Source organism: Mus musculus, chromosome 4 (genome assembly GCF_000001635.26).
Source record: "Mus musculus strain C57BL/6J chromosome 4, GRCm38.p6 C57BL/6J".
Classification (NCBI taxonomy): domain Eukaryota; kingdom Metazoa; phylum Chordata; class Mammalia; order Rodentia; family Muridae; genus Mus; species Mus musculus.
The window spans coordinates 113,483,735-113,508,631 of NC_000070.6; the positions used below are offsets into that span (position 1 = coordinate 113,483,735).

A 24,897-nucleotide genomic window follows, 5' to 3' on the forward strand; every position below is an offset into this window, starting at 1 on the left:
TAATTAAAAAAAATTACACCAAACTATACATCTCATGGCAATAATAAAAACATCACATTAAAACAATCACACAGAGACATTAATCTAGGAAAACATAACTGAAGATATGCTACTACTATTAACACTATTTACCTTTGTTCTGTATTTGCAGATACATATAAAGGATTGTTGCAGAGTAGACAATGCAAAAGACGGGATGTGAGAATCTTAATATGTAGTTTACTATGTACTTATGTGCTTTACCTGGAGGTGAAAATCCTAGAACAGAAAGAGATAGAATTAACAAAAGGAGTTGATGCATATGAGACAGTAGCTCAAGGACAGCCAACTGACAACATGGGTATCATTATCCACTGCTACTCATCTCATAAACAGAACTATAGAATCCAGTTTGTTTTGTAACGAGGGCATCTTGCTTAGAGTTCTAATACTAACACTCCTAAATAAATGTTTTTTCTTGCCCTAAAAACCTAAGATAGCACAAAGTTGGACTGTGTTATCTTAGTAGGAGACTGGAGATAGTTCAACTCATGAGTTTTCATCAGATTCAATCTTTCTGTAAGAGTAGCTGAGAGAAGATTATAAGATGAAATAAGTATACTAGGTTGGATCCACAGATTCTGAAAACAGAAGTGTCTGTCTCCTACAGCAGTACAGGAAATACAATCTTACCATTTGTCTGCTAAGATCTGGATCAGAGACTCACATCTTAAGCTGAACAGACAGTACAGAGTGTCTCTCCTTAGATTAGCAAATATGTAAACATATTTTAATTAATCTTCATATCACCTTCCAGAAAATACTGTACAAGATTTTTGAAGTAACAAGAATTATATTTTAGACAAGATAGCAGACTTGGTTTTCTAGTCTCTGGAAGACAGAGAATCAGAACGATTTTTGTTTGTTTCTTTGTTTGTTTTGCCAGAATCATCACTGGACATATATAAAAATGATCTGATATTAAATGTGACTAAATTTCTCATAACCTCCATGGAACAGATTATTTCAATGACTAAGCAGTCTCCAGAATCTGGAAGATATATAAGAAGACACAATAAACCAAGTACTAAAAGTAGTAGCAAAACAAAATGGAGGGAATCATACCTGGAGGTCAATCCCCTGAGAAGGTCCAAAGATATTACTGTATCTAGCTTGTAAAATAATTTACAGGGATTTTTATCTCACCTTTCAAGGTATCTCTTCAAATTAGTTCCATTGTGCTTCTAATTATCAACAATTATGGTTACTTTTTAAGGAATCAAAGGATTGAATTTTACAGTCACTGGTACAAACTGCAGAACTGTTGCTCTGATTATTTTGCTCCTCTTGATTTTAACAAATTTTTCAAAAAATAAAATTAAAAATGCTTGTCCCAAAGGACTGAGAAGAAACTTTGTTTATTTTACTCTCACTTGTTTTTGCTATTCCTTAGGGAGGAAAATAACCCTTCCATTTCTTGCTTCTATTCTAGCATATATTTCTTAGTCTTTTGTGAGGATCAAGTCCCTCACATTGGGTATCACTTTTGGGCACTCTCTACTACCATCAAAGCCAACAGAGTGTTTATCTATGTGAGATAAGAAATCAATTATGTTTAACATGATTTTCTCATCAGTGTTGGTTCAACATCTTAAGTCTGACATGAGGTAACTTATTTGAGGCATGTGTAAGGAAAATGCAATTTAGAAAAAAAAAATGTTTCCTGGATGTAATAAGTTCCATGTGCACAACAAAACTTAAAAGTTAATTATATTAACACTCTTGTAAAGTACAAGTGACATCTTCCAAAAAGATATGTTCAAGACATCAACTAAGGAAGCAGTTTCAAGGTTTAAAAAAAAAGGCCATAGTTAGCGTCCTGGTAAAAATAGCATTACAGATTGACTGAGATTAACAGGCTCAAGACAAGAGTCTGGGGGAGCTGGTGTGCCCTGGGCATACAGATAGCACAGATACCACCAGGATATAAATCACCTCAGTTCACAAAATTTCAAGCAGAAAACAATACATATCTTCCTTCGAAGAAACAACACCATCTGTTCAGTATTTCTGGCTTCCCTAGTGCTTATATTTGAGCACAAGTAACTTTATTCCTCCTGGTAGGCATATGCAATGTTCTCAAAACATATAATTAAAAAATTAAAAGAGTAGCAAGAGATCTTAACTCCTGAACCATAACTCTAATGCTATGTTTGCATTTGTAATAGTACAGTTTCAGACTGTATGTTACTTATAAATTACAGTAGTCTATTATGGAACATTTTTTCACAGGGTATCAGTTCTAGAAAATATTTTTGCTTAGTAAATATAGGGCTTTTAGCTTTAGATATGAGTTAGAGGATGTTTCAAAGAATAAGTCTTTATAAATACAACTTTATCAGTTTTGCTGGTCTAGTCCTTAGAGGGATTTACATGGTTTGAAAGAGAATCATATTATAATTAAATTAATGTTTGTGACATTTAAAATTGTAGCTCAAAGATTTGGGAATGAATTTTTAAAAATCATTCAGCTCTTGAGAAGAGCTCGGTATACAGAGGATTTCTGGGATGTATTGATGAAATAACTGCTTTCCAATTCTGTATCTTGGAGGGTTATCACAAGTGTATATTAAGAGCTGAGACAGTCATTAACTAAGGAGGCACAAACATACTTTTCAGTCAAAGAATAGCTCTAACTCACCCCAAAATGAGGCTTCTGTCTATCAGCCTTTATGCAACTCATAGTTCCTCATATAGAATTTGTTATAGTTACTAAGACAAAAAGACTAGAGAAATAACCTTCTATACATCTGTGCCTTAGTCAGATGAAGCATATTTTCTGAGTAAACACAATTCCCATCATATTTACCATACAGTCTGAAGTATATCAATGCCTTGAGCCTGTTGTTAAACATGATCAGCACACACAGGATCACACTAGTATCTTTTGACCACAAAGTATTCAGTTCAAAATGTTGGTCTGCTTCTGGGACAGGGAAGAGAGAAATGAATCAGTTTTAGCAAAGAGGAAATGATAGCCTACACGAGAAGGATAGGATGGATTTTTCAGGTTCCTGTTTATCCTTTCTCCTACATGTATGGGAACAATAGAGAAGAAATTGTCAATACTTGATGTTGGAGATGAACATTTTTGTGTCATGCCTGGAATGACTATGAGGTATCTGCTACTCATTCTCCTCAAACAGCATGGCTCTTGCTCTTACAAGTCTGTCTGAAGATTACATGGGTGTACTATGTTTTTATTAGTTTTATTAGGGCTGAGGCTACTCAGAATTTCTAGACATGTAGAATATAGCGAAATACAGCATTTTCATATCGTCAGGATCACTGGACTGGAAAAGGTCTTGAAATTCTCAAATATCTTATTCCCTGGGAAACATTCTCATTTTGCTCCCTATTTTCACATTAGAGCTGTTACACATCTTTCCTGATCCCTTTCTGTAACAATCCTTCTCTCACCAAGGCTGTCTATTCAATACCTAGTCAATGACAATATAGAATCTTGAGAATAGAAAAGTTTGGCATCTTTCCATCCACTCAAAGATGTGCCCTCCAATTAAGGGCACAGAGACTCTTTCAAACATAATTCTGAAAAATTTCAGGTGAAGTCTTCTGATCCCTCCTCAGGTTTGTGCGTAGTTCTGGAACTAAACCCAAAGAGACAGATTCATAGTAGAAAAGAACAACTTGTATATTTAATCAATATTTTTTTGTGATAGAACATCTTTTAGAACAATAACCCCAGGTTCAGAGGTCTTATCCATTTTTATGCTTCAGCTCTATGTAGCCCAGGAAGCTATTTGGAAATATGGTTGGACTAAAGAACAGATACATCATAGCCTACCATTTTGGATTATTTTGGATATTCCTTTTTTCTCAGTGATGCAGAACAGATCTCTTTTCAGTTGAAATCCTTATGGCTTACTGTCAAAGACAGGCAGTTGAGTTTTTGCCTGACCATCTCATTTTAACAAAACTCATGTAGTTAGAAAAGGGGTAACTAGTTTCCTGATCGATTTTGTATCAGAGGAATTCTAGTTTTTGGACTTTCTTGGAAGGAAATGAGAAAAGGTGAAAGAGGGACAAAGGGAAGCTGGTAAGGGCTCCCACTTATTCCTTTGTATCCTTTAATTATGAATGCACAAAATCTTGAGGTGGTATACTTTGTATTATCATGCTAAGAATCTCACCAATACCCACTGTCTTCCAGCTACTGCTTCAGTCAAGATTGAAGCCATCAGTAAACTGAACAAGTGGAATTTTTCTGGAGTAAGGATCTCCACAAATCTTATAGTTTTGTGGGAGTGGGTATAAAGACAAAAAAATGAAAAGTGTTGGCACATACATGAAGAAATGGGCATTCTTGTGCACCTTGGATGGGAATGTCAAATGGAGAGGGGATTGTGTTATCTCCTTCACAAAAAAATAACATTAACATGTGGTCCAGAAACTCTATGTTTTGGATATATGACCAGACCAATGGAAAACATACTCCAGAATAGGTATTTGTATGCCTTTGTTCATAGAAATATCACAGGCAATAGTGAGCAGATGCTCAGTCCATAATTTTATTCCTTAGGCGTGGTCTAAACCATCAGAATCTGTGATTCTAGAAACAGAAGTCAAAATAGCATGACAAGGAAGTGATGCTTTGTCCCAGCTGTCCTTTGAAGGAAGAAATAAAATATTGTATATTTGGTTCATTTGTCAATACACTTACGAATCGTCATTCCAGACTACACTGGTGTTTTTGTATTTATAACAGAGTCTCTTGAAAAGAAAAATAAAAGACCATTTTTATTATGGCAAAAGGTACTTCTGTGACATTAAATGCATTAATATTGTACAACTCACATCAGCACACTTCTCTGTAAATGCTGCCATCTCCCTAAAACGTATCCATCAAACAATAATTCCACCTTTTCTCCTTCTTCTAACTCTTTTATACCTCATTCTGCTTTCTATATGAAATTTTGGAGTACTTTAAGTGTCTTATATGAGTAGAATTACAATGTCTTTGAATGACTAGATTGTTCTATAAAGTACAATGCCCTAAAAGTCATTTCTGTAAATAGCATATTATCTAATTTGCATATTTCACAGGAGAAAATTATTGAAAATCTCCTCTAAAAGTTTTCAAGACAGTTTCTGATTGGGCATTAGGATATGAGCTATAGCTCCAGCTTCCTCTAATGAAACAAATATTTCCAATGGTTTAAAGGTCCTTTAGCCACAACTGTATTTTTTGGTTCTACCACATAAATGTAATTTTGACACTGAAAAATTGTATTAATTTCTACAACTATGGGAAATATTTGTTTTTTAGTGATCCTGACTCATAGGTTGAAAACCATGATAGTATATAGGATCACTTTCCCCCATTGTTCTGTGCATTTATAAATAATTTCCATAGAAGTTTAAGTATAAATGGGAGGACAACACATTTCTAATATGTTTGCCTTGTTAATTTTAATTTCATTTTGATTTTACCCTCAAATATTAAAAGTAGAAATGATTCTAGTCGTCTATGAACACCATTGAAATAAAATAAAATATGTTGGAAAATGAAGTAATTTTGACACGTGCATCTTTTGACTTATCAATCTATATATACACTCACTGAATTTAGAATTATTTTATCTCTATGGACATGTGCTTTTAAATTAATATTATCTGAATTATTGCTCAATTATAGAATTGTACTTTGAAAATTAATATTAGAACTAATTTTGCTCCTGTGAAATATTTATTTTATTTTGAATTTATTCTTTGAAAAGTTAATTTTTTCTCCTTTTTTCAGTTTCTTTTTTTCTTTTTTTAATTAGATTTTTTCTTCATTTACATTTCAAATGCTATCCCCAAAGCCCCCTATAAACTCCTTCTGCTCTGCTCCCCAACCCACCCACTCCTGATTCCTGACCCTGGCATTCCGCTGTACTGGGGCTTATGATCTTCACAATACCAAGGGCCTCTCCTCCAATTGCTGGCCGACTAGGCCATCCTCTGCTACATATGCAACCAGAGACACAGCTCTGAGGGGTACTGATTGTTTCATATCATTGTTCCTCCTATAGGGTTGCAGACCCCTTTAGCTCCTTGGGTACTTTCTCTAGCTCCTTCATTATGGGCCCGGTGATCCATCCAATAGATGTCTGTGGGCACTCACTTCTGTATTTGCCAGGCATTGGCATAGACTCACACGAGAGAGCTATATCAGGGTCCTGTTTATTTTTTAAATGGAAAATTAAATTTGTCATCTATACTGATTATAGTTTCCCCTCCCACAACTATTCTCAGCTCCTCTTTGCCACCCCATATACCCAACTCTAAGCCTTGCTTAATTATTTGCATTTACAAAAGTTCATAATTATTATGATAAACAAAGCCCAAACACTCTTTCACTACACGATGTACTGAGCTATCCAACACATTTCCCTTTCAACTTCAAGTTTTCTTTTTATTTGTTGATAAGCCAATGAGTTTAAACAGTTTTGCCCAGAGCTGGTTAAAGATAATTATCTTCTTTACTTTAAAAATGTAAGCCATTCAGACCCATGTGGGTGAAGGAAAAGAAGCAACAAAAACAACAACAAAAAATACCACTCTGTATTTGAAATTGAGAGAAATTATTTCTCCCAGAGCAGAATAATCATGTGCATCTACTATTAAGCCTATAAAATTCAGGATTCTGGAATCAAGACTCTGTGTCTGTGTTGCCTTGTCCTTGTCCCTTCTGCCCATGTTATTCAATCTGCAATAATTCTACTTTTGCTAAATGTCTTACTCAACATTCGAGAGAAGGCTTTTATATAATGGCACCAGCCTCTTCCTTACATACCTCTTTGTTTTAAATGCATAATGAGAGTGACTACTATAATTGTGAACACTGAAATTCCGAGGTCCAATGCATACTTTTTCCAAAAAGGATTTCTCTTATTGCAGGACTCTAAAAAAAAAAAAAAAAAAAAAAAAAAAAAGGAATAATTAATCAATTGATCTGTGCATGTGGCATTCTACATTGGGGCAAAACACTTTTCATAAGTAGGTATTATTAAGGACTACATAAAAAGTTTTATATTTCTTATGAGCCTCCCCCCTTTTTTTATGAGACTGTCAGGAGGATAGTGCTGGAGAATCTAAACTGCTTAACAAACATTAATTTCTAGAATGTGAAAACTTGGTACTAGATGTAGTTTCCACTCTTTTTTTTTCCTTTTTTTTCTCTCTTTTTTATTAATTAGGTATTTATTTCACTTACATTTCCAATGCTATCACAAAATCACCCTCCCACTCCACACTCCCCAACGACTCACCCACCCACTCCCACTTCTTGGCCCTGGCTTTCCCTTGTACTGAGGCAGATAAAGTTTGCAAGACCAATGGGCCTCTCTTTCCACTGATGGCCGACTAGGCCATCTTCTGATACATATGCAGCTAGAGACACGAACTCTGGGGGTTACTGGGTAGTTCGTATTGGTGTTCCACCTATAGGGTTGCAGATCCCTTTAGCTCCTTGGTTACTTTCTCTAGCTCCTCCATTGGGGGCCCTGTGATCCATCCAATAGCTGACTGTGAGCATCCACTTCTGTGTTTGCTCGGCCTTGGCATAGCCTCAGAAGAGACAGCTATATCTGGGTCCTTTCAGCAAAATCTAGCTAGTGTATGCAATTGTGTCAGTGTTTGGAGGCTGATTATGGGATGGATCCCCGGATATGGCAGTCTCTAGATGGTCCATCCTTTCATTTCAGCTCCAAACTTTGTCTCTGTAACTCCTTCCATGGGTGTTTTGTTCCCACTTCAAAGAACGGGCAAAGTGTCCACACTTTGGTCTTCGTTCTTCTTGAGTTTCATGTGTTTAGCAAATTGTATCTTATATCTTGGGTATTCTAAGTTTCTGGGCTAATATACACTTATAAGTGAGTACGTATTGTGTGAGTTCTTTTGTGATTGTGTTACCTCACTCAGGATGATGCCCTCCAGGCCCATCCATTTGCCTAGGAATTTCATAAATTCATTCTTTCTAATAGCTGAGTAGTATTCCATTGTGTAAATGTACCACATTTTTTGTATCCATTGCTCTGTTGAAAGGCATCTGGGTTCTTTCCAGCTTTTGGCTATTATAAATAAGGCTGCTATGAATGTAGTGGAGCATGTGTCTTTCTTACCAGTTGGAACATCTTCTGGATATATCTCCAGGAGAGGTATTGCAGGATCCTCCAGTAGTACTATGTCCAATTTTCTGAGGAAGTGCCAGACTGATTTCCAGAGTAGTTGTACTAGCTTGCAATCCCACCAACAATGGAGGAGTGTTCCTCTTTCCAGACATTCTTGTCAGCACCTGCTGTCACCTGAATTTTTGATCTTAGCCATTCTGACTGGTGTGAGGTGGAATCTCAGGGTTGTTTTGATTTACATTTCCCCGATGATTAAGGATGTTGAACATTTTTTCAGGTGCTTCTCAGCCATTCAGTATTCCTCAGGTGAGAATTCTTTGTTTAGCTCTGAGCCCCATTTTTAATGGGGTTATTTGGTTTTGTGGAGTCCACCTTCCTGAATTCTTTATATAATCGGATATTAGACCCCTATCTGATTTAGGATAGGTAAAGATCCTTTCCCAATCTGTTGGTGGCCTTTTTGTCTTATTGACAGTGTCTTTTGCCTTGCAGAAACTTTGCAATTTTATGAGGTCCCATTTGTTGATTCTCGATCTTACAGCACAAGCCATTGCTGTTCTATTCAGGAATTTTTCCTGTGTACCCACATCTTCGAGGGTTTTCCCTACTTTCTTCTCTCTAAGTTTCAGTGTCTCTGGTTTTATGTGGAGTTCCTTAATCCACTTAGATTTGACTTTAGTACAAGAGATAGGAATGGATCAATTCTCATTCTTCTACATGATGACTGCCAGTTGTGCCAGTACCATTTGTTGAAAATGCTGTCTTTTTTCCACTGGATAGTTTTAGCTCCCTTTTCAAAGATCAAGTGACCATAGGTGTGTGGGTTCATTTCTGGGTCTTCAATTCTATTCCATTGGTCTACTTGTCTGTCACTATATCAGTACCATGCAGTTTTTTATCACAATTGCTCTGTAGTACAGCTTTAAGTCAGGCATGGTGATTCCACCAGAGGTTCTTTTATCCTTAAGAAGAGTTTTTGCTATCCTAGTTTTTTTGTTATTCCAGATGAATTTGCAGATTGCCTTTTCTAATTCGTTGAAGAATTGAGTTGGAATTTTGCTGGGGATTACATTGAATCTGTAGATTGCTTTTGGCAAGATAGCCATTGTTACTATATTGATCCTGCCAATCCCTGACCATGGGAGATCTTTCCATCTTCTGAGATCTTCCTTAATTTCTTTCTTCAGAGACATGAAGTTCTTATCATACAGATCTTTTACTTCCTTAGCTAGAATCACAGGTAGGTATTTTATATTATTTGTGACTATTGAGAAGGGTGTTGTTACCCTAATTCCTTTCTCAGCCTGTTTATCCTTACTGTACAGAAAGGCCATTGACTTGTTAGAGTTAATTTTATATCCAGCTACTTCTTTGAAGCTGTTTATCAGGTTTAGGAGTTCTCTGGTGGAATTTTTAGGGTCACTTATATATACTATCATATCATCTGCAAAAAGTGATATTTTGACTTCTTCCCTTCCAATTTGTATCCCCTTGATCTCCTTTTGTTGTCGAATTGCTCTGGCAAGGACTTCAAGTACAATGTTGAACAGGTAGGGAGAAAGTGGGCAGCCTTGTCTAGTCCCTGATTTTAGGGGATTTGCTTCCAGCTTCTCACCATTTACTTTGATGTTGGCTACTGGTTTGCTGTAGATTGCTTTTTCTCATGTTTAGGTATGGGACTTGAATTCCTGATCTTTCTGAGACTTTTATCAAAAATGGCTGTTGGATTTGTCAAATGCTTTCTCAGCCTCTAATGAGATGATCATGTGGTTTTTGTCTTTGAGTTTGTTTATATACTGGATTATGTTGAAGGATTTCTATACATTGAATCATCCCTGCATCCCTGGGATAAAACCTACTTGGTCTGGATGGATGATTGTTTTGATGTGTTCTTGGATTCGGTTTGTGAGAACTTTATTGAGGATTTTTGCATCAATATTCATAAGGGAAATTGGTCTGAAGTTCTCTATATTTGTTGGGTCTTTCTGTGCTTTAGGTATCAGAGTAATTGTGGCTTCATAGAATGAGTTGGGAAGAGTACCTTCTGCTTCTATTTTGTGGAATAGTTTCTGAAGAACTGGGATTAGATATTCTTTGAAGGTCTGATAAAACTCTACCCTAAATCCATCTGATCCTGGACTTTTTTTGGTTGGGAGACTATTAATGACTGCTTCTATTTCTTTAGGGGATATAGGACTGTTTAGATCATTAACCTGACCTTGATTTAAATTTGCTATCTGGTATCTGTCTAGAAACTTGTCCATTTAATCCAGGATCTCCAGTTTGGTTTAGTATAGCCTTTTGTAGAAGGATCTGATGGTGTTTTGAATTTTTTCAGGATCTGTTGTTATGTCACCCTTTACATTTCTGATTTTGTTAATTAGGATGCTTTCCCTTTGCCCTCTAGTGAGTCTGGCTAATGGTTTATCTATATTGTTGATTTTCTCAAAGAACCAGATCCTCATTTGGTGGATTCTTTGAATAGTTCTTCTTGTTTCAACTTGGTTGATTTCATTTGATTATTTCCTGCCATCTACTTCTCTTGGGTGAATTTGCTTCCTTTTGTTCTATACCTTTTAGGTGTGTTGTCAAGCTGCTAATGTGTGCTCTCTCTAGTTTCTTTTTGGAGGCATTCAGAGCTATGAGTTTTCCTCTTAGAAATGCTTTCATTGTGTCCCATAAGTTTGGGTATGTTGTGGATTCATTTTCATTAAACTCCAAAAAGTCTTTAATTTCTTTCTTTATTACTTCCTTGACCAAGGTAACATTGAGAAGAGTGTTGTTTAGTTTCCACGTGAATGTTGGCTTTCTATTATTTATTTTGTTATTGAAGATCAGCCTTAGTCCATGGTGATCTGATAGGATGCATGGGACAATTTCAATATTTTTGTATCTGTTGAGGCTTGTTTTGGTTTTGATACCAATTGTGTGGTCAGTTTTGGATAAGGTACCACGAGGAGCTGAGAAGAAGGTATATCCTTTTGTTTTAGAATAAAATGTTCTGTAAATATCTCTTAGATCCATTTGTTTCATAACTTCTGTTACCTTCACTGTGTCCCTGTTTAGTTTCTATTTCCATGATCTGTCCATTGGTGAAAGTGGTTTGTTGAAGTCTCCCACTATTATTCTGTGAGGTGAAATGTGTGCTTTGAGCATTACTAAAGTTTCTTTAATGAATATGGCTGTCCATGTATTTGGAGCATCGATATTCAGAATTGAGAGTTCCTCTTGGAAGATTTTACCTTTGATGTTTATGCAGTACCCCTCTATTTTTATAACTTTGGGTTTGAAATCTATTTTATTAGATATTAGAATGGCTACTCCAGCTTGTTTCTTCAGACCATTTGCTTGGAAAATTGTTTTCCACCATTTCCTTCTGAGGTAGTGTCTGTCTTTTTCCCCGAGATGGGTTTCCTGTAAGCAGCAAAATGTTGGGTCCTGTTTGTGTAGCCAGTCTGTTAGTCTATGTCCTATTATTGGGGAGGTGAGTCCATTGATATTAAAAGATATTAAGGAAAAGTAATTGTTGCTTCCTATTATTTTTGTTGTTAAAGTTTGCATTCTCTTCTTGTGGCTGTCTTCTTTTAGGTTTGTTGAGTGATTAACTTCTTGCTTTTTCTAGGACGTGGTTTCCATCCTTGTATTGGTTTTTTTCTGTTATTATCCTTTGAAGGGCGGGATTTGTAGAAAGATAATGTGTGAATTTGGTTCTGTCGTGGAATACTTTTGTTTCTCCATCTAAGGTAACTGAAAGTTTGGCTGGGTATTGTAGCCTGGCCTGGCATTTGTGTTTTCTTAGTGTCTGTATAACATCTGTCAGGCTCTTCTGGCTTTCATAGTCTCTGTTGAAAAATCTGGTGTAATTCTGATAGGCTTGCCTTTATATGTTACTTGACCTTTTTCCCTTACTCCTTTTAATATTCTATCTTTATTTAGTGCATTTGTTGTTCTGATTATTATGTATCGGGGAGGAATTTCTTTTCTGGTCCAGTCTCTTTGGAGTTCTGTAGGCTTCTTGTATGTTCATGGACATCTCTTTCTTTAGGTTTGGGAAGTTTTCTTCTATAATTTTGTTGAAGATATTTGCTGGCTCTTTGAGTTGAAAATCTTCATTCTCATCTACTATGTTCTGTAGGTTTGGTCTTCTCATTGTGTCCTGGATTTCCTTGATGTTTTGAGTTAGGATCCTTTTGCATTTTGTATTGTCTTTGATTGTTGTGCTGATGTTCTCTATGGAATCTTTTGCATCTGAGATTCTCTCTTCCATCTCTTGTATTCTGTTGCTGATGCTCGCATCTATGGTTCTAGATTTCTTTCCTAGGGTTTCTGTCTCCAGCATTGCCTCACTTTGGGTTTTCTTTATTGTGTCTACTTCCCTTTTTAGGTCTTGGATGGTTTTATTCAATTTCATCACCTGTTTGATCGTGTTTTCCTGTAATTCTTTAATGATTTTTGTGCTTCCTCTTTAAGGTCCTCTCCCTGTTTAGCAGTGTTCTCCTGTATTTCTTGGATTTTAAATCTGGGTCTAGGTTTTTGGGTGTGTTGGGTTGCCCTGGACTGGGCCAGGTGGGAATGCTGGGTTCTGATGATGGTGAGTGGTCTTGGTTTCTGTTAGTAAGATTCTTACATTTGACTTTCGCCACCTGGTAATCTCTGGAGTTAGTAGTTATAGTTGTCTCTGCTTAGAGAATGTTCCTCTTGTGATTCTGTTAGTCTCTATCAGCAGACCTGGGAAACTAGCTCTCTCCTCTGAGTTTCAGTGGTCAGAGCACTCTCTGTAGGCAAGGTCTCCTCTTACAGGGAAGGTGCACAGATATCTGGCGTTCAGATCTCCTTTCTGGCCTAAGATGAAGGTCCAAAACAGGACCTGTCCCAGAAGCTGTGTTGCTTAGGCCTGTCACAGAAGCTGTTAGCTTCTGTAGTCCACACTCTCACCTGCACAGACTAGTCTCAGAGGGATCCGGGAACCAAGATGTCTCCTGCAGATGCTCAGGCAAAGCCCTCCTGGGCTGGGCAGACACCTATCCTCTGACAGGGAAGGTGCCCAGATGCTGGAGCCCGAAAAGGGGGCTGCCTCAGAAGCTCTGTGGCTCCTGCCTGTCCCAGAAGCTGTTAGCTTCTGTAGTCCACACTCTCACCTGTGAAGACTAGTCTAGGTGGAGTCCTGGAACCAAAATGTCTCCTGCACATGCTCAGGCTTAGTTTACATTCTTATGCTAAAGAGTTTTACCTACTGTGGTAGTTTGAAGGAACATGTGCCAATATATATATATATATATATATATATATATATATATATATATATATATATATGTACACGCACACACACACACACACACACACATTATTCATTAAATATACTGAAATCTATCTAGCTATCTTTCAGGATTACTTTATCTCCCAGACAATCTTGCTTTTACATTAACATCACGAATATTTAAACAGTTTCTTGTATCTATGTAAATTCTATAATCCACAAAGGAGAAAATCTTGGTATCTCTGTTTTATCAGTTAAAATATTCATTTTCTGATGTATTCATTTTATTCCCTACATATGACAATTCTGAGACATGGTTTATCTGTTCTCTCTCTCTCTCTCTCTCTCTCTCTCTCTCTCTCTCTCTCTCTCATTTTCTAATAAAGATGTAAAATATTGTACAATATCAATAAGAAGTTTTCTGAGAAAGCTCATCTCTACAGGTTATTACATACTGGATTTCAAATACGTGAGTTCTCTCATTGAACCACAAAAGAATTTTGAATAAAGCAGTTCTTTCAGCCATGTAGAATTTCTCAGAAAAGCAGCTAGAAATGTAAACAATGAAATAAAGAAATTACAGAGAAACGAAAAAACACTCATTGGCAAATATGTAGATTATGCAAATACTGTATACATTAGAGATAATCTCGATGGCACTCAAAAGACAAAAAATATATACATGAGCTTGAAGATTTTGTTTCTATTGGCACACTATTCATAGGACAATTCTTCTTCTTCTTTTTTTTTTTTCCCAAGACAGGGTTTCTCTGTGTAGTCGTGGCTATCCTGGTACTCAGTCTGTAGACAAGGCTGGTCACAAACTCAGAAATCTACTTGCATCTAACTCCCAAGTGCTGGGATTAAAGGTGTGCACCACCACTGCCTGGCCAACAATTCTATTATTTAAAAGTGAATGAAACTTTATCATGCAGTCTCATATAGATTTATCTACTATTCTGTTCACAGACTTCAAAAAATGATCTTATATTTGGGCATAAGTCATAGTGCTACAAATAATGGAAATGTACAGTTATATCAGTTACCAATTATTTGGAGTCTTTGGAGCATAAACAGAGTAATGGTAATGCTGGGACATGCCCAAATTTTAGTTTTACGTTTCTGAGGTATCTTGTTTTATAATTCGTTATGGGGAAATGTGAACAAATTGCAATTCCAAATATAACATCTGCAAGAAAACACAGAAAGGATCTTACTCAGGTCCATTTTAGTGAACCAGTAAGTTTCTGGGCTTCCTCAGAGGAACAGAGGTTACTCAAGAGTAACTTAAATAAAAGGTACTCAAAAGTATGAATGTTGAGTTATAAAAATTTCTTCCTTGGAGCTTTGCATTCAACTTACATGCACAGCCATGAAAGACCTTTCCCAGAAATTTTCTATTAATTATATAACCAACAATGGGTATGTGAACCATGAAATTTCTAAGCTGGGTGAACTTCCTGAAACCCTTCTTTTGCTAGGAAGGATTGTTTCTATTAAAAGAAAAGAACTACAAATTTCTTAAATCCCTTCATTCACCACTTGCATTCTTTTATTTCACTTACATTTCCTGAATTTTGAAAGTTTTGAAGTCTGTTAATGTTTTTCTTTATGGCTGAAAATTACTTCATTATGTTTTAACAAAAGTCATTTGTTTTCAGGTTCATGGACACTTATAGGTATCCACAGAGATGGCAAAATTTAGATTTCCCACTACATTCTATGAGCAGAGGTACTCTGGATAGAAATACTAGTACTTTTGAATGTACTTTGGTAGGTATTCCCCAAGTGTTTATCACATAGTAGTAGTATTCACATAGCATGTCAGGAACTATGAGACAACAGTCAGGAGGGAGCTTTAAGCTCTGCCATATGTAATTCTTTTTAATATTATACAGTCAAATGTTCAGTGTCTTTGGAAATAGTCAATTATCTAGTTTTGACATATAACCCACAGCAGTAGAAACAGTCTTTATTGTTTGTAAGGACTTAGGCTTACATTGGCCTCAGAGGTTTTCTGAAGAGTTAGTTCACCATGACAATGAACATTCCATCTAAAATGCTTTTAGTCCCTAAAAATACCTTTTTGTTGGGTTTTAATTATATATGGAGGCTTGAAAAGATCTCAACTATTGATTTCAGGGCAGCTTTTCCAAATCCATAATATACTTATGTATAACCCCACATAATGAAAATACTCAAGGGAGGAAATACAGAGACAAAGTGTGTAGCAGACATTGAAGGAAAGGCCATCCACAGACTGCCTGACCTGGGGATCCATCCCATATACAGACACCAAACCCAGACACTATTTCAGATGCCAAAAAGCGCTGTTTGACAGGAGCCTGATATAGCTATCTCCTGAGAGTCTCTTCCAGAGTCTGACATCTACAGAGGTGGATGCTCACCAGCAACCACTGGACTAAGCATGGGATCCCCAATGGAGGAATTAGAGAAAGGACTGAAGGAGCTGAAGGGTTTTGCCACCCATAGGAAGGACAATAATATAACCAACCAGACCAACCCCCAGAGTTCCCAGGGAATAAACCACCAACAAAGAGTACACATGGAGGGACCCATGGCTCTAGCTGCATATATAGCAGAGGATGGCTTTGGCAGACATCAATGGGATGAAAGGCTCTTGGTCCTGGGAAGGCTTGATACCCCAGTGTAGGCAAATTCCAGGACAAGGAAGCAGTAGTGGGTGGGTGGGGTGGGTGGGTGGGTGGTGGAACTTTCTTACAGAAACAGGGGGAGGGAAGATGGGATAGGGGTTTTCAGTACTGGAAACTAGGAAAGGGGATAACATTTGAATCAGAGATAAATAATGTATTGAATATGAAAAAATGAAAAATGGAACCCAACCGAAAACAAAACAAAACAAAACAAAACAAAAAACAACCAAACAAACAAAAACAAAAAACAAAACAAAACAAAAAACAATGCAAGTCTTTCAGATCTCTTAAAGCCTTTTCTACCTCTCTAACTCTCAAAGATCACTTCCTACCTTGGACTCAGAAAAATAATGAAGTTTCAAGATAGAATCAAATTACCTTTCTATCTGAGTTTCTGTAAACAACTTATAACCAGGATTGTAACCTGGACACTGAATACCTTCTGTATAACAAAATTGAATTGAGATCCCTATTCATTTACTACTGTCTTTCAATCCCTGATAATGATGATTTCACTGGCTGGAGATAGTTAAAGCTTCCAAGTGTATCAAGTGAGTCTCTCTGTACAGATTGATGTCCTCAAATTGCTTCAGGTCAAGCAAAATGGATAGTTATATTACTATATCTCCAGTTCTGTGAGACACAGTTTCAATAGACACACTATTCCCTAAATATTATAATTTCTTTGCCTTTCCAGTCATGATTTTGAAAACCGTGCTTAATCTGAATATTCTATCATGGTTCCCTAGAATTCCTCCTTATAATTTGAATCTTTTATTTGACAGTGGTTTCTAAATTTTTATTCCCAAAGATGGCTCCATAGCACAGATCTAACGAGGTCCTTCCTTCCAACTGTAGGAAATTGCATGTTGACATCTTATGTAATCCTCTTTTTCATCCCTCATTCTCCTTCAAATCTGAGGCCTGTGTGGAGGATAGCAATATCTTTGTTTTCTATTTTTTCAGTCTCCTGCCCTATGAGAAAATTCTTGGTGGGAATGGAGACAAGCCTCCTTTTCAGGTTTTATTGTCCATAATAAATGCATGCCGCTGCTTAAAACAGTTACTTTTGAAATTATGTGATATGTGTTTCTTCAATATATTATAATATATAGTTAACAATTCATGTGAAGCACATTTTGTTACATAAACCCATTCCACCTGATGCCATGTTAAGAGAGTTTTGACCACTCAGCATATCATTCTCAAAGAATGCCTTACTCTGAAATGCCTAAACCTTCATTGCATGATTGAAAATTCATCACAGGTAGCATGCAACTGTCACTACAGACAAGAGGTTCTTCATTCCATTTCACATGAGATAATACATAGATATTGAGTTTTGCTTACACAGATGCCTTATACTCAGATTGGTGAGTCTCTCGTTAGGGATTGTTAAGGACAGATGATGATTCCTCTGCAAATAGTCATAGGGAAACAAAAGAAAATCTAGTCAAATCACCAAGACTACATGAGAAATAAAGGATGACATGAGGGTTGATACTAGAAAACCAAAAAGCTTGTTCACATGTTTATGTGTAAGAGGTTACTGTCCTGAGTCTGGATGACTCAAATATAGGTAGCTGTATTTCTGAAAAATTCTCTGCAACATAGGTGATGGCATACATAAGTTATATCTGAGCGCTCCCTCATAAAACTTGATGTAAATCACCACATAAGAATTTTAAAGTGGCAATTCTCTATTACAAAATTTCAGGGAAATCCAAGTTAAATAAGCCTCTATTTCCATCAAGCCTCCTGTTTCAATGCCTTTTCCTTACAATTTTCAACATAATTTTTTATTGGATATTTTCTTCATTTATACTTCAAATGCTATCCCAAAAGTCCCCTATACCCCCTGCCCTGCACCCCTACCCACTCACTCCCACTTCTTGGCCCTGGTTTTCCCCTGTACTGGGGCATATAAAGTTTGCTAGACCAAGGGTCCTCTCTTCACAATGATGGCCAACTAGGGCATCTTCTGCTACATATGCAGCTAGAGACATGAGTTCTGGGGTCACTGATTAGATGATATTGTTGTTCCACCTATAGGGTTGCAGACCCCTTCAGCTATTGGGTACTTTCTCTAGCTCTTACATTGGAGGCACTGTGTTCCATCCTATAGATGACTGTAAACATCCACTTCTATATTTGCCAGGCACTGGCAAAGCCTCACAGGAGACAGCTATACAAAGGTCCTTTCAGCAAAATCTTGTTGGTGTATGCAATAGTCTCTGTGTTTGGTGGCTGATTATGGGATGGACACGAGGGTATGGCAGTGTCTAGATGGTCCATCCTTTTGTCTTAGCTCTAAACTTTGTCTCTGCAACTCCTTCCATGGATATTTTATTCCCTATTCTAGGGAAGAATGAAGTATCCATGACTTGGTCTTCCTTCTTAATTTTCTTGTGTTTTGAAAGTTGTATCTTGGGTATTCTAAGTTTCTGGGGTAATATCCACTTATCGGTGAGTGCATATCAAGTGACTTCTTTTGTGATTGGGTTACCTCACTCAGGATGATATCCTCCAGATACATCCATTTGCCCAAGAATTTCACAAATTCATTGTTTTTAAAAGCTAAGTAGTACTCCATTGTGAAAATATACCACATTTTCTGTATCCATTCCTCTGTTGAGGGACATCTGGCTTCTTTCCAGCTTCTGGCTATTATAAATAAGGCTGCTATGAAAATAGTGCAGCATGTATCCTTATTACCAGTTGGAACATCTTCTGGATATATGCCCAGTAGAGGTATTGCTGGATTTACCAGTAGTACTATGTTCAATTTTCTGAGGAACTGCCAGATTGATTTCTAGAGTGATTGTACAAGCTTGCAATCCCACCAGCAAGGGAGGAGTGTTCCTCTTTCTCCACATCCTCGCCAGCATCTGCAGTCACCTGATTTTTTGATCCCAGCCATTCTGACTGGTGTGAGGTGGAATCTCAGGGTTGTTTTGATTTGCATTTCCCTGATGATTAAGGATGTTGAACATTTTTTTCAAATGCTTCTCAGCCCTTTGGTATTCCTCAGTTGAGAATTCTTTGTTTAGCTCTGTACCGCATTTTTTAAATGGGGTTATTTGAATTTCTGGAGTTCAGCTTCTTGAGCTCTTTATATATTGGATATTAGTCCCCTATCAGATTTAGGCGACTAATTTCAAAAATCCTTTCCCAATCTGTCCAATTTTTATTTGGTCTTCAATCATGAAGGCCTGAATATTAAAATATTTTCCTGTATTTCCAAACACTCTTGTCATTTCACCTGTAGCAGATTTGCAGTTAGGGATACAGTAACAGCTTTAAAATCCCACTAATATTAAATTTCTGTACACCTGTTTTCCTCACAGATTATGGGTTTAATTTCTCTTTTACAATTTTCATTGATCATACCTAGATGCACACAGGAACATAGAGTACTTGATTGAATAATTTTCAACAGCATTTTTTTTTGTCTCTGTTGGAAAAATACTATATATTCAATTAGTTATTTTACATCATTGAGTTTTGGGAGATTGAGTAAGAGTTTTTTTTTTCTATTGCCATTTCTAGAGCAGCACTGTCTAGTGTAGCATAAATTACATTTAAATTGTTTTATTGAGATATTTTTGATAGCTTTTTCTTTCCTAGCTAACAAAGGCAAGCAGACTATACTTTTCATTGTGTGGCCTCCAGCTAGGTCCACATTTTATTTTCTGATAGCAGGAAAATTTGTTGTTTATCTCTCTTGGACCTATGCTCATTCTCCCAATGATAATTCTTGCCTCATCAAATGAACACACCTGTAATGTAGGCTGTCATTCTGATTTATATATAGATAGAGTAGCCACTACCCTAGAGGTACCTTGTTCAAAATTATGTTGCAAATGAACAAATTTCCAACAATTAAAACACCAGATATTTTGAGACCAGAGAACTATAGCAGCTTGTACACAATATATTTGCATTTGACCATATTTCTTCCAACTGGATCACTACACATTTAAACATCAGAGATCTCTAAGTATAGGATGACCCAGTATATTACCATGATACATGCTAAAACCAATATCAGTTGTATCCCTCTCCTTTCCTCCATTGGTTGTGCCTGGGCCTTCAATAGTTTAAGAACTTGTTTTTTCACAATGTATTCACATTTTCAAACAGCAAGGTCCCTATCAAAACATGCCTTATATCTGGATATCATATGGTTTTGTTCATGACTGTGACCAATATTAGTTTAAAATCAGTAAAGATTTCTACAGATTGTATAATTTTTGCAAATAAAGTAGGAATTTTGCATGCTCCAGAAGCTATTCCCCAAAACCTTAAAGCTGCAAAGCAAAACCATTCTATCTATTTCAGCAAGGTAAAATTGAGTCTGACTTTGGATTTCAGAGTATTGACCTTGACTTGGCACCTGCTATCTAAGTATCTTCTTTCCATTTGGTTGGCTTCATGGATCAAGCATACCAAGCTGGTTCGTAGCATTTGCTATTTTAGTGAAATTGTCCCTAGCATGCCAGTTGTCACATTCATCTTTGAGTGAAACTAGCAGACCACTTCGTCCACTTTGTTATCTATATATCTCATTTTTATTGCACAAAATCTTTAAGAACCCAACCTAAATAAAAATATAAGTCATTAGGATCTGTCAAATTCTTTTCTAGCTCTTCCTAGCCCTTTAGATTCCTCCTAAATTTTTGCCATAAGATATTCATGCTCTTATCCTAAACTGCCTTGCATCTAGTTCCAATATCATTAGTTATGCCACTGACACCAATATGAGGTTATGATCAGAGAAGTATTCTACAGAGCTTGTACAATTTTTGTAAATAAGGTGGGAATTATGCTCACTCCCAAAGCTTTTTTTCAAAGATCTTAAAGATACTGAGCAAAATTGTTCTTTCCTTTTCAGCATGGATGAATTGAATTTGAATTTGTATAGCAGAGGGTAGCACTTGACCTAACAACTGCTCTCTCAGTATCTGAATTCTATTGGGTCTGCATCATGTATCAATATTACCAGTTGGTACATAACATGTGTAATTGTTCCTATCATGCCAGTTGTCACATTCATCTTTGGTTGAACCTAGCAATCAATTTTGTATTTTTTGTCCTCTATATATCTCATCTTCATTTTATGAACTTTATAAGAATTCCACCTAAATAACAATGTAGACATTCATATATATCAAAGCCTTTTCGACCTCTCAAAGTTCACTTCATTACATGGTTCAGGGCAAAACTATAGAAGTTCAGAGCCAGATTAGAATTATCTTTATATTTTTGTTTCTAAAAACAACTCTTTAACTATATTTTAACCTGATTATGCAAACACTCTACTCCTCAAAGTGGAAAAACATGATATATGTTTTGGCAGTATATCACTTAAAACAATAATTTCCTATTTTATTCACCTATGTCCTTAAAATTAATATTCTATTATTTATAACAAAATTAAAGGTCAACATAGATTCTAACCATGTGTTCATATACACTTTTGTACTCCTTTGTTTACAGATATCAAAAATAATCTTTTGCATCATAACATTAGATTGAGTTATATCAAATTTTCACATGTAGCATACTGGAGTTGTTTGCTATTCCTTATATATTTTCTGTGAAGGATGACAGTAAGAAGCTGCCAACAAAATACCATCCATGTAATAAAACTAATTGACTAATTTATCAATATGTTATATTTGGTGTTTATTGCACAATATATTTTCTTACTAAAATATTGACATAGAGTTTGACTATTTAGCATTCTCCATAGAAGACCTTTCCTTTTCTATGTGCTCATGGGGAAAGTATGTACTATAGTATACAATTTTCTTTGTCTTTCTCAGTACAAAGGGGAGTAAAAAAAGCCATTGTTTAATAATTTTTATCAAGTACTAGCTTATAAAGTTTGTAGAGGAGGTCCATGTCTGAAATACTCATATTCATAGAATTAATCTATTCTCAACGTATTTATGGCTGAGTTGAACACCACCAAACAACCATGCAATATGTTGATACACAATTTTCCACTCCTCTGTTTACAGATATCAAATATAATCTACATGTCCACATTATATTAAATTATATAAAATTTTCATATCAAGAATACTGGTTATATTTGTGATTCCTTAAAGAATTTTTCTTTTCCTTTATTTTTTGGTTTGTTTTTTTGTTTGTTTTCAAGACAGGGTGTCTCTGTGTAGTCCTGGCTGTCCTGGAATTCACTCTGTAGACCAGGATGGGCTCCAACTCATTAGTCTGCCTGGCTCTGCCTCTCAATAATGGGATTAAAGGCATTCACCACAACCACTCAGCTTAAAGATTTTTCTCTTAGGAAACTTTATCAAAGGCTTTCAAACAATTATCATTCATTTAATAAAACTAATTGATTGGATAATTTTTCTATGATCTATTTCCAGTGGTTATTGGGCAAAGAATTTTCTAGCACAAATATTGTCATAGAGTTGTACTATTTAACATACCATTTAGAGGATTTTTACCTAAAATTTGTTTCTGGACTTAGTAGGTACAATAGAGTAAATTATTCTTTGTCTTTCTTAGTACAAAGGGTAGTACAAAAGCAGTTGTTTTAATAATTTTCCATCAAGTATTAAGCAATATAGTTTGTAGAGATATTTCATTGCTGAAATGCTCATATTCATTAAATTGTTCTATATTATCCTCTAAATCTGTTAACATATTGAGTTTTATTTAAAAACAAACAAACAAACAAACAGACAAATGCTGGTGACGTCCATGTTTTGGCAGTTTCTTCTATATATTTGCCCTCTTATTGTACTTGTACCAGATGTTTAAGCTGCTATCATATTTCTTTAGTCAACTGCTATTGAACTAAACATACAGCCTTGTAAGGTAAACATTTTCAAAGTTGAACTCTTGGCATTTCCATCGTAGCTCCTTCTTTAACATGGAAACACTGCTCTTGTTATATCTTATGATTGAACAATTGGCATAGTCTAGGGTTGCTTTTCATGGGATATATCATCGTTTTCCCCTAAGCATACACAGTATCACACTAAATTTCATCAATGGCTATCTCTTGAATGACAATAATATTTCCCCTGTATCCTCTGCCATAAAAGATAATTACCAGATAAATTTATTTGCAATATATCAACACGTTCCCCAATTTCACATAATATTCTACTGTCACATATAGAAATTCCATACCTTTTTTTAAACATCTGTGATAACTTAGGACATATTATTAAGCTATTATAAACCTTTTAAATGGGCCATTCTGAGTTCTGATAATTCTATGAAATCATAGTTAGATAACATACTATTTTCACCATGTGTCCTAATACAATACCAATTACTTGCAATTTTAATTTTGGCATTGGAGCTTTAACAAATGAAAATTAACACACTTTCTTTTACTTTCAAACATTCCAGATGTTTCTTCTGGATTAGTTTTTCCTGAGAGCAAGGAAATATTAGGAGCTTGGGACTTTCACTAATGCCATTAATCCTTATATATAGTTGTTCAGAGACCAAAGGTTTTATTTCTGTTTTGATATCTTCAATGTTGATACTTTTTCCACAGTGGACTTTTGAAAAATATACTCAATTATTATTTTCTTGCTTTTTCTAGGACATAGATTCCATCCTTGTATTTTTTTTTTCTGTTACTATCCTTTGAAGGGCTGAATTCGTGGACAGATAATGTGTGAATCTGGTTTTGTTGTGGAATAATTTGGTTTCTCCATCTATGGTAATTGAATGTTTGGCTGGGTATAGTAGCCTGGGCTGGTATTTGTGTTCTCTTAGTGTCTGTATAACATCTGTCCAGGATCTTCTAACTTTCATAGTCTTTGATGAAAAATCTTGTGTAATTCTGATAGGCCTGACTTTATATGTTACTTGACCTTTTTCCCTTACTGCTTTTAATATTCTATCTTTAATAAGTGCATTTGTTATTCTTATTATTATGTGTTGGGAGCAATTTCTTTTCTGGTCCAGTCTATTTGGAGTTCTGTAGGCGTCTTGTATGTTCATGGGCATCTCTCTTTAGGTTAGGGACATTTTCTTCTATAATTTTGTTGAAGATATTTGCTAGCCCTTTAAGTTGAAAATCTTCATTCTCATCTATTCCTATTATCCATAGATGTGGTCTTCTCATTGTGTCCTGGATTTTCCTGGATGTTTTGAGTTAGGATCTTTTTGCATTTTGTATTTTCTTTAATTGTTGTGTCGATTTTCTCTATGGAATCTTCTCCACCTGAGATTCTCTGTTCCATCTCTTGTATTTTGTTGCTGATGCTTGCATCTATGGTTCCAGATTTCTTTCCTAGGGTTTCTATCTCCAGTGTTGCCTCACTTTGGCTTTTCTTTATTGTATCTTCTTCCTTTTTTAGGTCTACTATAGTTTTGTTCATTTCAGTCACCTGTTTGGATGTGTTTTCCTGTTTTTCGTTAAGGTCTTGTAACTCTTTACCTGTGTTCTCCTGTATTTCTTTAAGTGAGTTATTAAAGTCCTATTTGATGTCCTCTTCTATCATCATGAGATATGCCTTTAAATCTGGGTCTAGCTTTTCGGGTGTGTTGGGGTGCCCAGGACTGGCTGAGTTGGAAGTGCTGGGTTCTCATGATGGTGATTGGTCTTGCTTTCTGTTAGTGAGATTCTTATGTCTGCCTTTTGCCATCTGGTAATCTCTGGAGTCAGTTGTTATAGTTGTCTCTGGTTAGAGCTTGTTCCTTTAGTGATTCTGTTAGCCTCTACCAGCAGACCTGTGAGAATAGCTCTCTCCTAAGTTTCAGTGGTTAGAGCACTCTCTGCAGGCAAGCT

General features: G+C 36.1%; 1 protein-coding gene across 2 annotated transcripts in view; it reads right to left on the bottom strand.

Annotated features, from left to right (window-relative positions):
• Skint5 (selection and upkeep of intraepithelial T cells 5) overlaps positions 1 to 24,897 on the bottom strand; it is a 521,613-nt gene that overhangs the window by 5,844 nt on the left and 490,872 nt on the right. For both annotated transcript variants that reach the window (NM_001167878.1, NM_001167876.1), the window contains 3 exons: positions 6,839 to 6,946; positions 2,849 to 2,965; positions 133 to 258 (listed from right to left, as the gene is read on the bottom strand). In NM_001167878.1, coding sequence (NP_001161350.1) covers positions 133 to 258; positions 2,849 to 2,965; positions 6,839 to 6,946 — 351 coding nt within the window. The remainder of the gene's footprint in view (positions 1 to 132; positions 259 to 2,848; positions 2,966 to 6,838; positions 6,947 to 24,897) is intronic.